The sequence below is a fragment of the Corapipo altera genome, unplaced genomic scaffold (genome assembly GCF_003945725.1).
Source record: "Corapipo altera isolate COAL_440 unplaced genomic scaffold, ASM394572v1 61411, whole genome shotgun sequence".
NCBI lineage: Eukaryota > Metazoa > Chordata > Aves > Passeriformes > Pipridae > Corapipo > Corapipo altera.
In genome coordinates, this window is record NW_020884875.1 from 10,803,039 (window position 1) to 10,820,091 (window position 17,053).

Here is a 17,053-nt window from a genome sequence, read left to right on the forward strand (position 1 = left end):
TATCTCCCTATCACCATGTTTAGATCTAGAGCTCTCTATGCCTTGTAAACCACCTGAAAGCACCATGTTCATCAGACGTTCTTTTTTTCTCTGTCTCCTATGCAGCCTTTAATACTTTTGCATTTCAAAACAAACAATACCCATTTACCAGAGTGAGATCTCATTCAACAAAAATTCACAGAAGGTCTACACTAGATACATTATGGAAAACATGATGTATGGTTACTTTAAATACGTGAACATACTCAACATCTTTACTTCTAATTAGTACTGCTGGATTGGCTCATCAGCTCTTGGCTAAAGATGGCAACAGCCTGATAAACTCAGGTTTCCAGACACCTCTTGAATTTCTAAATCTGAAGACCACTGAAACACAGTAAACTTATTTCTGTGCTCTGGGTCTTGCATGTACTCTCTCTTCCTTGCAGATCAAGTTGTCTTCTACAGAGGTTCCTAAAATAGGCACACAGTCTATCAGGCTTACGAACCTACTAGCCTATACAGTGCTAAAGTTGTGAGTTCTCTGGATAACCTTTTCATAACATAGGCACAAGTTTAGTCAAATTTTGCTGAAACATTTGAAAAGATCTCTTAAAACAAGCGACTGATTTGACAGAACGTACATTAACATTAGTGTGACAGAAAGTTCTTAGCACCGAATATCCATTTGATAGCAAAGTTTAAAAAAATTATTTGTAACATTTTTGCTTTTGAGGAAGTGTCATAAAACCCAATAAACGTGGATTTTTTCTGCTAAGACATTTAAACACAGTTTCATGCATGCACTCTCTCCTCAGGAAGATGGTCCTAATAATCAGGATAAGCAGAGAAAGTGATTGCAGCACAACCACCTAGTCATTTGTATATTTAGTCATGTTCAGATACCTTCCATCTGGAATGTCAGAACTATTCTGAAAAGGTGGTCATGCCTCTGACAGCTAAACTGTGAAGATTACACAGCAGCAAATTTCTGTCCTATCCCTTCTCTTCATTTCACTGATCTCAGTGGACAGCTGTAAGCATTAACAGTAAAAACAGAATTTCTGGCTGACTAACCAGGAAAAGGTGAACAGAAAACATAAGTAAGTGGCACAAAACTCACCACATCTACATTGCAACATCATTTGTCTAACATTTTTTTCCTGCCTGTTTTTGTTTTCTATTTATTGACATGAAAAATTACCTCCTCTTTCAGCGCATGTTTCTTCTGCTCCAAACAGATTTCTTTAGCACGCATCAATTGCAAAGTCTCCTTAGAAACAGCATACTGAAGCTTTTCCATACGTTCCACTGCTGCTGCCCATGCTGCCTTACCAAATTTTTTCTGATCTGCTCGCATTCGATCGTACACAGCTACAGAAAGGAAAAAGAGGCAGGTGGCTTACTTGTCTTCTCTTTGGATCACTACTGACTCTACTGCAGTGAAAATGCATATATTTGTACCTGAAAGCATACATAGTTCTCTTAGCAGGTAGTAGTCATTCTACAGAGTACTAACATTAAAATCCAGGATGCAGATACTCTCAGGATTCAGATAAAATGCAATTAGCTATTTGTTGATAATTTTATCATTATAATTCCAACCTTTGTTATCCACAGATGGACTATTCTGAATATACAGTACCTAAACACTTGAGCCGTATGTTCAAAATTCTTGACTTAATAAAAAACTCATTAATGGTACCATGTGGTCTTAAAATGCATCCCCAGTTTTCCTCACTTCTGCAACCAATTATCCGCTACTGCACTCTCCCTTAATAACATTTATAGTGCAGTTAGAAGTTTAAATAGATCTAAAGAGTAAAAAAAATTACAATTTAAAACAAAAATTTCAGCTTAACCTCAAGTAATTCTGTAAGAATACTGAATTAAATTTAAACAACATCTGTCTTTGAACTCAAAATGCAGGAGTCCTTTGCCTGATTCAGATTCACTATTTCTAGGTTGACACACACGAGATTTTCACCATTGTTAAGATAGAGAACAACCATATGATACTGTACACTTAGCACTGGAAAGCAAAAAGCAAAAAAATCACTGAATCAAAGAGTTAGTATTCAGTCCTTACATGCTAGAAGATATTACATGCTGCTGTTAGGTAATAAGAAACACCTTTACGTTCTCATGTGTTTTTCCTCTGCCATCTGTTAGTATTTTGGCATGTAAGCAAGATCATTCTGTGATCAGCAGGAGACCAAGAAAAACACAAAACAAAACAGGCAAGTAACTTGTATACTAAAAGTCTGTAAATAGTCTCGAGGCATTTCACTTTTCACTGTTTTTCCCCACAATCCTGACTGCTGTACATAAAAAAAAGCACATCAACAAAACAACCAGTAAGTATTTGTGAATTATCAACTAATAGTGTATTTTATTTGCTGCCTTTGTCATACTAGAAAATGAGCGAAGCTGATTAATACATTCAGAATTTGCTCTAATTAAATTACTTCCAACATGCTTTAACCAGTTTAGTCACTTTTTCAAAATAAGGTGAAGTTTCACATTATCCTTGAGTTGCCACCAAAAAGAGTAATTTTGCAGTGACTGCTTCTCTTGAGGCAGTCATGCAGGGAGAAAACAGGAAACTTACCAATCAAAAAAGGTTTTCTCCTACAGCTCATTTATCTGATTGAGAATCACTATAATCAAGGCAAAGAAAGAAACAGAGACCTGCAGTCAGGCAGGGGTAGACAGCAGGACAAACTCTTGCCAGTGGTGCCTGCAGTCAAACTAAAAAAGGTGACATTAAACCTCATTCTCAGGTATAAACTGATAAACTGATTACTTCAGTTAAAATGGTACAAGGATGAAAGCACAGATATCCATGGCAAGTCATATGACCTGGTTTTACTGCACCAACTACTTAGTAAAACCACACCACTCTTTAAGCACAAAAATCCCAAGGCTATATCAATGAAGACTTCTAAACAACAGAGCAGCTTTCAACTGAGTAGTTAAACTGAGCTGTTGCTTAATATTTAGAGCTATGAAAAAAATTACTGAGAGGCAGGGGAGACAGAAGAAAACACTGGAAGATAATAAACACTTACTATAGGTGTCGGCCATATCCAGTATGGAAAACAGAATCTATGCTTCCTAAATCCTTTGCAAGTATACAGTGCTGCTAATACAATCACACTGAGAAAGTGGCTGTAAAACTTTTATCTAAATGTCTACTCTCCTCAACTCTTATGATGTTCTAAAAAGGCTTACTGATGAAAGATTCATTTAGACACAGAACAAAAAACAAACAGGATTAATAACTGCATTTTCTTTATGGAGGATCGATGAAAAAAAATAATTCACAGTACAATGCAGAACATTGTAAACATTAAATAATTTAATCTTTTATGTGATGGATAGGATGGCAGAAAATAACTACCTTTCTGTGTTTTAGCTGTTATTTCGAAGTATTTGACTGTAAGGTCTTGAATAGAAAGCACAGCCATGTGGGCTTTTTTCTGCCAATCGGCATCTTCTTTTTGCAGACTCTCAATTCTTCTGGGGCCTAGATAGTCATTCTCTATTGAGATCTGAAAATAAATCAGTCCATAATTAACAATACAATTAATTGCAGTTATTCTGCCAACAGCAAACAGTTTCAGGGTGACCAAAAGACAAAAATTAAAAAGGAGATAAATTACCAACATATCACCACAGCTTCTATTCAACAGTAAAAAACTCTTTGGACATGCTCCCTTGTCTTGAAAAAGTACATCCACTTCATAACTGGAAGTGTTATAAACTTATGGAAGCATAATAAACCCAAATGTAAGTTTGATTTGTCAGCATCTTTTTGTTAAGTATCTTATTACCTGCATATAACAAGCATACTTCATCCAGGCCTTCTTCCAGCCCAAAATATTTAATTCTGAAGTAAATAAATGCTCTTCAGTCAGAACAACGCTGGAAAACTAGGGATGTGTTAAAGTAGTGGTAAGTAATCATCAATATTTTAGTAGTTTTGTTTTGTTAGAGATGACTTTTAAAAATGTATTTTCCTAGTGTCTTAGCAGCTCAAATATCCTTTCATTGCCAAGATCAAGGCAATTTTATTTTGAGATGACAACTGTCTGAAGCCAGTAAACAACCTGGAGTTAGTTTTAAAGATTAATGAAAACACAGATTTCTCTCCCAAAACTGAAAATTTTGTCCCTCTACAGACAACATACTTATATCTTAATTAAAAATGTAAGCCTGTTCATGCAATACCAAAGTCTTAATTTTGAATATTTTTCATTTACATCAGTCAAGAAGACACCTCACTAGTACAGACAAAACCTCCCAAAACCCATAACCTTGTATGTCCCCAAATATTTCAACCTGAAGTTCTAATGCTTCGAGTATTACTCCTGGTTTCACAAAGCTTCGATCTGGTCTAAGAGAACCATTCCATCCTATAATTTAATTGCAAATGAAAGGTTTTTAAGTGACATTTAGGACCCATCTCTCCATATCCATTTGTCCCATCTCTTAGGGGGATGATTTTTACGAATAAAAATTTATAGCTGCCATCTAAGTACTTGTTCATTTCTTGAAAAATGTTTCAAGTAGCTAGGTATTTTAATCTACTCCTTATTTCTAAAACCCTTAGAAAGGCAACAGGCAAAGTACAATGTGGACAAGTGGTAAGTGAGTAACAATTTTAATTAGATAGGCTGTAATGTGTAATTCAATGGAGCATGTATGTCCCATGATTCCACAAGCAATACTTAGGGGCAGAGGGACAGGAATTTCCAAATAAATGTCAAACTGTAAATATAAATATATATATATATACACACACACACCAGTGAATGATGACTGGTGAAATTAATGCTTTCCATTTACACAGAACTCTGAAACAGCAAGTTGAGAAGCTGGATAAAAACCAACGCAGTTAAAAGTCTTCCTTTTCTATCCCTTCATAAAGGTGAGGTAATTTTTGACTGACAGAATCACTGAATAAAGTGAATAAAGTTGTTAGGCATGAATTCCAGGAGAGCAAGAAGACTCAAAGTAACATTTTCTCATAAAGTTTTGCCTGCCAAAACATTATTCACACATGGTGTAAGCTAAAGAGATTTACAATTCCATAATACAATTGTATCTTTGTTCCTTAGAGCAAGTATTTACAAGTAACAAAAAAGGGAAGCATCTTTCCATTAACCACAATCCCAAGTATGTCATCCATACCACCATGCACACTGAAGGTATTCATACAGCAACGCAGAGAAAACCCAATAAGCCTTTGCTTTAGCAATACCCATACAAGTATGCATATCTATGTGCAACCACAAGCACATGGTCATAAAGCTCCTGAAAAGCTTTAGAAACTGAGGGAATGAGGAAAGGAAGAACTTGGGCTTGTAAACATGTTTGAGTATGGACCAGTTCAACCTGGTACAGCTACTAAAGTGTGCATTCCCCTTCACTTTATGCAGCTGTTCACATGCTCATTCACATCCAAAAGACACCAAGCAGAATACTCCACAAATAACTACAGTATGAAAGGAGATTCCCAAGCAGCTGCACGAACAAGAGCACCCCACATCTTTCCTTAAGGCTGCAGCAATAAAGGCATGCTTAACTGAAGCCTGAGAGGAGGCCCAGAAAGATAAAAAGGATAGAAGCATTTCCTTAATGTTGTTTGAGTTGACCTGCCTTCATGCTTAAGCCACACCTACACAGCTTGTTATCAAGCCAGACAGTCAAACTAGTGAGCGTAAACATGAACAGATGAAGATTCTACTACAAGATACTTAAAGAACAATCAAAAGACCAAAGGTAAAGCTAATGTTCATGTTTGAACTTGGCATTCTACAGCTTGGAAAAGGTACACACACACATACACAACATTAACTTTCTGCCTCTGAAGCCACAAAACAATGGAGAAAGGATGTATTGGTTTTGGCTGGGTTTATTTTCTTCATAGTAGATGGTATAGGGCTATGTTTTAGACTTGTGCTGCAAACAGTGTTAGTAATAAAAGGATATTTTAGCTATTGTTGAGTAGTGCTGACACAGAGCCAAGGCCTTTTCTGCTTATCATGCCACTCCACCAGAAAGGAGACTGAGGGTACACAAGAAGTTGGAGTGGGACACAGCCAGGCCAGCTGACCCCAACAGACCACAGGGACATTCCATACCATATAGCATTGTGCTCAGCTGAAAGAAGCGGGGAATGTTCAGAGTGATGGCATTTGTCTTTCCAAGTATAGTGTTAACCATGATGGAACCCTGCTTTTGTAGAGATGGTTGAACACGTGCCTGCCCATGGGAAGTAGTGAATGCATTTTCTGTTTTGCTTTGCTCACATGCACAGCTTTTGCTTTACCTATTAAGATGTCTGTATGTCAACTCATTAGTGTTCTCAACTTTTACTCTTCTGATTCTCTTGGCCCCATCCCACTGAGTTGGAGTGAGCAAGCAGCTGTGTGGGGCTTAGCTGCCAGTCAGGGTTAAGCCATGACAAGGAAGGAGGCTCTCTCCCTGTTACAAAGGGAATGTCAAATCTACAGGTGAAGACAAAATCTAGGTGCTAGTGGGGAACAGTCTCTGACAGATGAAAAACCCCAACTGCTTTCTTAAGAAAGGTGACTAGCTAGGAGGTAACGATGAACCTTAAATTGAAAAGTTTGTTCCCTTTCCTTCTGAAGCTGTTGGACCAGAGTACCAAACCCACAAACACTCCACAGCTATGACAGCCTGAGACAACTGAGGTTCAAGGTGACAAATTCAGAAGGAGAAAGTTCAAGAACAAGATCCAAACTTCTAGTCTGATTCCTGAAGTAACAATCCTCAGTCACAGAGACCTCTGTTACCCTTTGGAACCATGAAAGAAACTATTTAATTTTGGGAAAAGCAGACTTGTCAGAAGGAGACTCCAAAATGGTGTTCAATTAATACAGTCTGCACTGCATCCTTAAAGATAGGTCCATGCTTCCCATCTTTGTTTCTATTAGGTCAATGACTTTCTGAATAAATAAGAATCCTATTTGGTTGCTTGAAAGTTGCAATCTCTCGAGTCTAGCTGTCTGCTGCTCCCTGCTTCTCACAGTAGGCTTGTGTTCCTGCCCAAGCTTGCTTTTCTGGGTTTGCCTGACTTACACGCCCTGCAGCCTCTGAGAGCATCTCCATTGACCTGAATGTGCTCCAATGCTCCCTGTGGGAAAAGCAATCTCTTCCCAGCCAGTCAGTCTGTTCCATCTGATTCAATTTCTCCATCAAGAAAGTAAAAAAGATAACTAGTTATTGAAAAAAGAAAAAACGACACAGTGTAAAAGAAAATACTGATAGCAACCTTTCCAAAGGCAATTACTGTCCTTCTTCATAATCAAAACCAAATTAACTGTGACAATCGAAAAGATATGGTTCTCTTGTGAGTGCAAATACTGACAACCACCACTCACTCAAGAGAAAAACTACCAGTTTAAACTACTATTGTCCATGCTAGATATGACTAAGAGAAGGTAAAAAAGAATTGAAATGGAGAGAATGAGGAAAGAATAACTAAGATGTGCCATCACCCAACTGACACTTCTTGTAAACTTCTGTATCTACTTCTGATTCAGTAAAAATTCCAGTTAAAAATTAAGAAGCTCCAATACAGTTGAAGCTTTTTCCTAATCTAAAAGGCTTTTCAGTTACCTAACATTTTCTCAAACTGAGCTTTTGGCCTGGAATTTCTCATTTGGACTCAAAGTTCTGGAGAAAGCATGGTCTAACAGAAAAACCTTTCATCTCACAACCAGATCACACAGACAAATCTACACTTTCTCTTCTAGTAATTACTTTCTCAAAAAACCACTCCAGCTATTCTTCCTTTAAAAATCCTTGAGAGGAATCCAAGCTTCTGGGTAAAATTGGCTATGATTTCCTCCCCCCTGCCCCGATGGAGGCTTTTGAATACTTTCATGTTTTGCAAGCTTTGCTTCAGATGTTGCTTTGAAACAAAGAAAATTATGACAGCTTTCACAAAAGTGGTTGTCAGAAAACACACAAAAAGGGATACAAACAGCAGAAGCCATTAACTTCAACACATCATACAAACAGCGACTTTCATCAGCTATTGCTTCAGAGTAATGGAAGATAAAAGAACACATTTCTACAGTGTTCTGGTGTGTTTTTGAAGGAAAACAAATTAATTCTTCAGAGAAAACAAACTGAAAGGAAGTTCCTAAATTAGTCCATGAGCAAATTAGGGTGAACCAACAGAGGCAAGACCCTTCTACTGGAAAGATTCTCCTCTGGAACAGCTTGCAAACTGTTGTCATGTTGAATTTTGAAGAGAGTAAAGTAAGCTAATTGCAAGAAAATATGAGAAAAAGGCCTGCAATCACAAGACACACATGTAGTACACAGTTACTAAATTATGGTCTTTAATACTTCCCAGATTCTCTCTCAAGAATGGACAAGACTGACAGAAATAGACTTAGGCCAGGCCACATAATAGCTTAGGCAGGGATACATCTCTCCAGTCCCTATCTAATCCTTCTCCTAGACAGACTTGTGTAATAGGCAGAAAAGGAGAAATATGCAACAGTAAGACAGTTAATTATAAGAACAAAAAAAAAATAGGCTGAGGGAGCACTGCACACAACAGAGGCAATACACAAAAAGGAAATGGCTTCATACATAAATGAGTGTTTCAGCTGAAAGGCTCAGCTACCTTCCTTCCACACATTCCAGGAGGTCAAATAACCAATTCCAACCACAGCCTGCTACACACAGGAACCAGTAAGCATACATTTCAGCTTCATCATCCAGTCAGGGACTTTTCAGAGTTAGTTTTATAGGTTTTTAATTTAACTATCCTCCCAGTTAATAACACAAACCCACCAGTATTTTCCAAAATATAATTATATATATACACCCCCAAATATAGTGAAACCACTGAGATGTAAAAAGGGCTTTATAGTTTTACTGGTTTTATCCAAAGAAATACTGATATGGACTTGAATGTTAATACCTACAAAGCAACTTAGATTAGATGGTCTAGGTTCCTTAAAAAACCTGACACTGGGATTAACAATACAAACTATAGGGGGTTTGATTATCTCATGACATAGGAGAACAACATATACAAAGACTGAAAAGAAAATTAAAAAGGAACCAAGATGTTAGGACATACAGAAAGAAGACTGAAACAATAATGTCATCGTACTGCAAAGTGCAGTAGTGAATGTTTCTTCCACGACTACGGAGAATGCTGAAAAGAAGTAGTCAGAAGTGAAAAATCATAGAAGATTTAGGTTATGGCAAGAGTAAGCAGAATGACTGGGTTTATTCAACTGTTTTTTCTTCCCCCAGACACGTAAGTGTGTATATAAAGGAGTATTAAAAACACTAAGTTGCAGTATTTTATATTGGCAATCGACAGAATTAAGGCTGAACTGTGCACTCTGCATTATGCTTTCCTTATTTAAGCATCTATATATCACAAACCCTTTATTTACATTTCAGCTTCACTGACTGAGCCCCAGACTAAAAAGAGCTCACCTTCTAAAAGAAAGCTTTATTTTTTAAAAAATATATTTTTAAGATTACATATTCGACCAGTTATTTGAAAATGTTGTTTAACCCAACTTAACTTGAATGCTAAAACAACTGGGTTTTAGTTTTTCTGTTTGTAAATGAAAATGATGGGGTTTTAAATCGTCAGTTAAAGAAACCTCAATATATACAACAGATAAAATGTTAAGCACATCTATCAAGTGCTCATCAAAATACATAGGACAATTTTTATATACAGATATACTGAAAACAGAAAAATAATGGTATGAGTATTACGCAAGAAGAAATCACATTAAACACATATAAATAGCTATAAACATGAATACTGAAAATAACTGTAACAACTGCAAATAAAGCCCTACAAGTTTCAGTATAAACTCAGTAAATATGATAAAAGCTTACAGAAATTATTATTTTTTTAGAGCACTACCAGAAAAAAAAGTACTAGATTTCAAACTATTTACAGACTCAGTTTGCATGGACTTTTGAAACTCAGACTTTTATCAAGTTTTTCAATCTTTGAAGGCCTTTAGACCCTTTCCTTGACCTCTATAGCCTGAATAACACTGCATCAAAGTCTACTCTTCTTTTTCTGTTTTCTTATCTCCAACACTGCAAAAGAAAAAATCATATGTCTCTAGTTTTCACCCTCCTTTACTCTAATCCTCAGGGACACTCAATTTAGTATTTTCTGCATGTTAAACAGCCTTTCAAAGTTTCACCAAGATGCCTTTTTGAATGGACACACTGATTCTGCATCTTTCTGCACTCTTTCCTCCTTTACTAGCACTTGAGTGGAAAAAAAATTAAGACACGAGGTATGGATACATTGATAACTCACAACTTCTGTTACTGAACAGCTTAGAGGCTTCCTGAGCTGATGGTTAATCTGAATCATGATTAGCCGCTGATGGCTCTGTCTCTTTCTGGAACACATCTGTACCTGGAGTCCACAGCTAAACTGTGCAAATTATTGCCACAGAGCATGTAAGCTGTACTAAGAGTTTGTTTTTCCTTTATTTTCACACTGTTTTAAAGCCAAACAAGTTGGTTGAGGGACATCTATTGTTTTTTTAGTACAAGAAAGATTGAAGAAAACATTCAATATTTCCTGCCCCTTAGGATTTATAGATCTCTTTCTTATCTTAGATGAACCACGTGTTTTCTAAACTGAGGCAATCTGATTCATTTGTTCTGGTCTTCAACTGAGGATGTTCACAAGAAAATATGCTAACTGTCCATACTGTAACTATTCTGATACTACAATACACTTTTGAGAGGGAGAAACTAAAACTGCAACATTCAAGAAGCAAGTATACCATGGATATATAACAAAGTGGGATGTTTTCTATTTCGTGTTGGTGGGGTTTTTTTATCTGCCTAATAATTCAAAACATTTCTTTCTTCTTTCAAAATGTTGAATGGCAAGTTGTTTTCAGCAAACTGCTCAAGATAACTTTCCTACATTTTTCCTCAGGAGTAACAGTGCATATGAATGTGCATATACACTTTTGAAAGTTGTCATCAACCTTCTGCACATGCATTATTTTTTTACTGAAATTTAACCTACCATTTTTATTTTTCAGCACAGTTTTTAGTAAGGCAACTTTTTAAAAACCAAAACAACAAACCTTTCAGCATTCAAACATAATCAGATTTTTCTACAAGTCTTATTAATCAGTTTTAGAGTTGAACGCCCAGAGCAGTTTTGTACTCTACCCATCTTTGCAGAAAAGTAGATTTAAGCTATCCAATACACACCACAGTGTAGTCCGCAACCTCTTACCAAGAACAAAAATTCCTCAATGATTCAGACTACCAGTCTGCTTTCTATCAGATCACCTGTTTGAAGCACTATGTATTTGAGAAAGTCCAAAAACCCCTGGCTTTTTTTGAGTCAGCAAAATGTTCTGCTCTGAGTTCATAAAACAGTCTAGAAGACTGTGCTGGTTTAAAGGTAAACCAGCAGGGGAAAATGAACTCAACCCAAAAGAGAGATTATAAATCAGAATAACAATTTAATAAAATAATAGAGTAAGTACGATTATACAGACAAACAATTGGTTTTAACCCACAAAACCCAAATGTATAACCCAGCACCTGGGGCATGAACAGAGTGGTGTTTGTTGGGCCCCCTGAGTCCAAAGCAAAGAAAGAGGGGAAAAAACCTGTTGGTGAGAGTGCTGTTGCAGTCTGGTCAAAAGTGGTGGTTGCAGTCCAGTCAAGGGTGGTGGCTGCAGTCCAGTCGAGAGCGGTGGCTGCAGTCTGGTTGAGAGTGGTGGTCTGCAGTCTTCCTCTGGATCCCACGAGTGGTTAAAAAAGTCCCAAGACTCCAAGATTATATATCCTCCAGTTCAGGCAGGGATGCTCAGTACCTCCCTCAAGGTGGGGGGTTCCTCAATGGGCGTGAGGACAAGAGCACCCTCCTATCTCGCAGGCCTCTTAACACCCAGTTTATAGCCTGAGGAGTCAGGCTCTATGTGCAGATGGTGTAAATGGTTCGTTGATAACAGTTTGTGGGAAATGGTATGGAAGGCTATGGAATACACAGTTTTGGGTTACACCCATAATGATGAACTGGTCCCAGTTGTTCTATCTAGGACAAAGATTTATAGTTCAGATTGTAAACAGAGACTGCCATACAACCCTTCCGAAACAGTCTTTGAGTCTATAAAGATGATCACAGCATAATTCAAACAAGAAAGCAATATTTTCAACAAATATTATGACCTTAATCTGCAAATCCAGCCATTTTGCATAAAATAAGATTTCTTTCAAACTCTACATGTTTTTCAAAAGCCAAGTTTAGTTAACTATTATTCCTAATGATGTGAGGACACACCTTGAACAACAAAGAGACAAAAAGAAAGCTAAAAATTCTTTGAAGTCTTACAGTTTCTCCACCAAGTGCTACCTTGTGAGGTTTTTTACCAGACATTTTTCACCAACTGTTTGTCAGCAAGTCACTAATTTGACTACTGGAGGGTGTGGTTCACAAAAACGAGGGAATGAAATTGAGCTGAATGCCATGCAAATAATCTACGTATTTTAATCAGTGCTGCTTTATTGTCTTCCAATATGTCTTCTGTAACTTTGTTTTCATGTTCTTCACTTCAAGACCATGATGCACTATAAAATATTAAAATAGGCTTAAAAAAATGCACAGTTCACAAACCAGTTCACTAAGATATCAGTTATTCAACAGTCAATGATAAAAATGTGGATTTAGTAAAGAAGAATTGGTCTGTTGGATGTATGGGAGCAATACTCCAAACTGAGGCACTGATATCCACTTCCTTCCCCAAACATCTTTAGCTGATTGTGAGACTTTTTAAAAGTATTCTCTATCTATTTTTTAAAGTAATTCTCACTGTTTTGCTAGTTATTCTCATCACTCAATTTCTTCTCCCTTGAATTTGTTTCATACTGTGAAAGTATTTTTAACCAAAATTTTACATGTGCAGTACAACATAAGTTATTTCTAAGTATTTAATTTCGCAAAAATCAAAGTTAAATTAATTATAAAGTTCACAACTTCAATTTACCACCATGTATTAAACCAATAAAAAATTCACATACAGTTAGCCAGAGTTGTATTTTCAATTATACCAGAATATATGTAAAGGAACTTGAAAGGGAAGCACAACAAACTAATAAAGCATTCTAAAACTTTTAAAAACAGGATGTGATGAATTCTCAATGTATATCCTGCTCTAGTCTCTAATTTCCAGTGCTAGACCTCAACATTAAAGTATTCAAATTTCTTAAAACATCCCCATATTCAAGTGAATTAATATGTCAGTAAAAATAATTATTAGGTATGCAATGAAGCTAAGAGTATGCTTAATATATTTAACATATGATAACATTTTAATACTCTCATTTACTGGAGATGAACTGAGAGGTAATGGTGGCTGTAGTCTTCTACCGGTAACAATGTATTATCAGTTCTCAATTAAGCAACTCAGTGCATAAGTCCAAGTGTTGCTGGCATCTACAAGTAGGTTGTGAAACAGTTTGTTACATTTATCTTTAGTCTAATACCAAGGACATTAAAAAAAAATATATACGAAAAAAGAAAGTCTCCCACTGATTTCACCTTGAGTTTGATCAAACTCACTGCCTATTCATCATGACTATGGAGTACTGTCCACAGTTACAAGACCACAAGTAGCAAGGTAGTTTCTTTCTCTGCATGAAGACTGGCAAACACAACTGCACAGATATAAAAGGCTTTGGGGTTTTGGCCATGAAGTTATTCCTCTGAAATATTTTTTTCTTTTCTAAATAACCAGATTTGGTATCCCTCATCAAAGAACACTTCATATCTTAGAGGACTTAAAGCTTTATCATATTAACCTGTCAGTAAGTACTACAGCCAAATATCAACCACTAACCGGTGCCTCCCCTCCAAACTTTCGGAAGAACACTGCACTATATATGGAGGATCTAACAAAATTTAGATTAAACTTTCTGAAATCAAAGGCACCAGAGCACAGATACCTACTCTGCTTCTTCCAAATGTCAGAAGTATTTCACCTTTGTTTTTCCAGCTACTGATGCCTACTACTTCTCACTTTTCTGCTATGGACGGCAATGTGTGTTCTTCACATGCAAAAAATTCATAAAATTTTACATGGGAATGATCTATTCTGATTAATGAAAAATTTGTGGGTATACTCGTGAAACATTTTTAGAATCGAAGATACTACAGTCTTTTTTTTAGTTCTTAAGGAGTCTGATTCTTAGCAAAAGAGTATGTCCTGTGGTTTTAAGTTCATAGTGGCCTTCCCAGTTCTTGGAAGAATATACAGATAGCCCAAAACACAGAACACAGCACTTAAATATCAAGTTTCACTTGCCTGATGTCTGTGTTGCATTCAACAGTCTGAAATCAGAAGAAATGATCCAGTAATCCATAAAGGAAAATTAACATGCTAAAACCCACTAGCTGAATATCTGCACTTATTATTACATCTAAACTAGCAACAGTCCATAACTAAATTTAGAAATGCCTATACACATTCAACACAGCTTTTATGTATATATAAATTATAATACTGTCTTCAATTCCTTTATCATACCTCCTCAGGCATTCAGAACATAATCATAGTTCTGACTGTTTGGCTGGTTTATCAATACAACTTTTCAAACTTACCTTGCAAAATATCATCATACTAAATACAATTTTAATCTTTAAACAAGTGCATTGTTGCTTCTTTGATAAGCATGTCTCAATTTGATAATACAATTCATCACAATTTGGTTTTTATTTGTGTGTCCCCCATAAAGGTCTTGGGGTGAGCAGGATTGTTTCCATATGATCCTGATAAAAATGTAAGTCCAAAATACAGCTGTGCTTGCAGTGTTCATCTCTTTCAAGAATGCATGGTATCTGGTAAGCATTCTGATACGCTTATCGTAGAGGGAATTCCCCCTTTAAGCAGCACTTACAAATATTAAGCATTCATACAAACAAAACTACATTTCTGATGCTGGAAGCCCAAACAAAAAGAAGCATATCATTACTGAACACACTGTTCTAGGGTCAGATGACTAGTCCATAATTCAGTAGAAATTGCAGCAGAAGTCACTTTTCCAGAGTGACATTTCATTTCATAATAAACCATCCTTTTCTCCTTTCATGATCTTACACCTTTTAAATTATGTTTTCCAAATCCAGAAATATTTAAGTACTTGACAATAGAACTTTTGACTCCTCACACATACTAAATGTTCTATCCTTTACACTGAATGATGTAAAATACACCTGAAACATATGATCACGTTAAAATATAAAACCAAAAGAAGATTCTATTTTGTCTATAATGGACAAAAACAGTCTACATTTCCAAGCTTCTACATGTTTTAACTTTGTTATGATCTTCCATTCTGGGTTGTTTTGTTTGTGGTTTGTTGTTTGGTGGGGGTTTTGTCCAAAGAAGGAATCTGCATACAATACAACTGTCCTACTCTAATAAGCCTCCACTGATCAGACAGAACTTAGTGCTTGTTTCTCCCTTGTCTCTTGCTTAAATTTCACAGCAACAGCAGAAATTTAACACTCAGATGATACATATTTCAATTTTTATATCTTGCTCCAAAAGGAGAAAACACAAAACACTCTTCTCAAAGATTACAGACAATGCAAATAACTTCTTTCTAAACTCACTGTGAAAACTGACAAAATGAAACTGATTAAAAGTTAAAACTTCCCAAATTCATAAAAAAACCCAAAAGCCAAACCAAACTAAAACAACTTCCCCACAAATCAAAACAAGATACCTGATACAGAAAACGTCTAAAATGTTAAAGCCTGCCAGAAAACATATGCAGAAAATTAATATAAACTATTTCATGCACAAGTTCTATTCAGAAAGCAATTCTTCAACCCTAGCTGTACAGTGTAACATGTATTTTGTCATCATAGAAACAAGTACTGCTTTCTCTCAAATGAAACGAAAAACAGAGACAGCATCTTTCTCTACCATATAATATAGATGAATGAAAATGACCAAGTTTTTTAACTCAAAAATTCCCAAGTTAGGAAGAGAACATAAATTACACTAGATATGACTATGTACAACTAAAAAAATCGACCACAGAACAAAGCTCTTACTCTTTCAGGAAAAATATGAAATTAGGTATTTCAAACTGCAGTTAAAGAGATCATTGAGGTTTAAAACACAAAACAAAACAACTCTTAATCCATATTTCCTACTCATTGTAATATTTACGTTTTCTTATTTGACAAAAAACCAAAAAAATCATCTTTTCCTGTTATGGCAGTTTGAGCCACATTAGAAATCTAAAATCCAATTTCCAGGCTTCCCCATCCCTTCCCACAATTTATCTCAACACCAAAGAGAAAACTTTCAGGCCAGAGGCTTCTATAGGGGAAAGGGGAAGTACTTACATTTTATTTACACAAAATAAATACTATACAAACTAAAAGCAACTCTCTCTCTCTCTCTTTTCTCTCTCTATACATATATATATAATTACACTTCTATCAGTCCCTTAGAAGCTTCTCCTTTTAACTTTAGTCCAGGAAAAGCCTTTTCGGGCTGATAAGTAACCAGTCCCTCCCTCGTGGGAGTGTTCCGGGTCCCGAACGCTCCCCTCTCACCAAGCTCCAGCTGTTTGTGGAAGTCCTTCCTTCCTCACAAAGTCCAAGAAGGTAGCTCTGAGTCCTTTCTCCTTGGTCCTGTGTCATTTCTGCTGTGTGATCTCTCCCTCTCCGTCTCATACCTCGGTTCTGTAGGCTGCTGTAGTGTAGCTTATCAATGTATGCATCCTCCAAGTCAGTTTTCGGCTGCCCCCGGTCAAACTTCAGCAGGGCAACTCCCAAGCCTCTCTCTCTCTGGCCCATCTCCAATTTCGCCTGGGGTTCTTTTCCCCAGCACCGAGCTGCTTCGTTATCAGCTCATCCACTTGGCTCTGCTTAAATGCTGAGCCTTGCACCACTCCCACTAAACAGTGAGAGGGAAAAACAGCCCCTTTCTGCAGCCTGGCTGCAAAGGGGGGAAAAGAAGAAGAGGGCCTGTCTGCAAGGCCT

At 36.6% G+C, this 17,053-nt stretch overlaps 1 protein-coding gene across 1 annotated transcript in view; it reads right to left on the reverse strand.

Annotated features, from left to right (window-relative positions):
• JMY (junction mediating and regulatory protein, p53 cofactor) overlaps positions 1 to 17,053 on the reverse strand; it is a 68,762-nt gene that overhangs the window by 30,059 nt on the left and 21,650 nt on the right. The window contains exons 3-4 of the mRNA XM_027634411.1: positions 3,383 to 3,533; positions 1,184 to 1,353 (exon numbers count right to left, since the gene is read on the reverse strand). Of these exons, the coding sequence (XP_027490212.1) occupies positions 1,184 to 1,353; positions 3,383 to 3,533 (321 nt within the window). The remainder of the gene's footprint in view (positions 1 to 1,183; positions 1,354 to 3,382; positions 3,534 to 17,053) is intronic.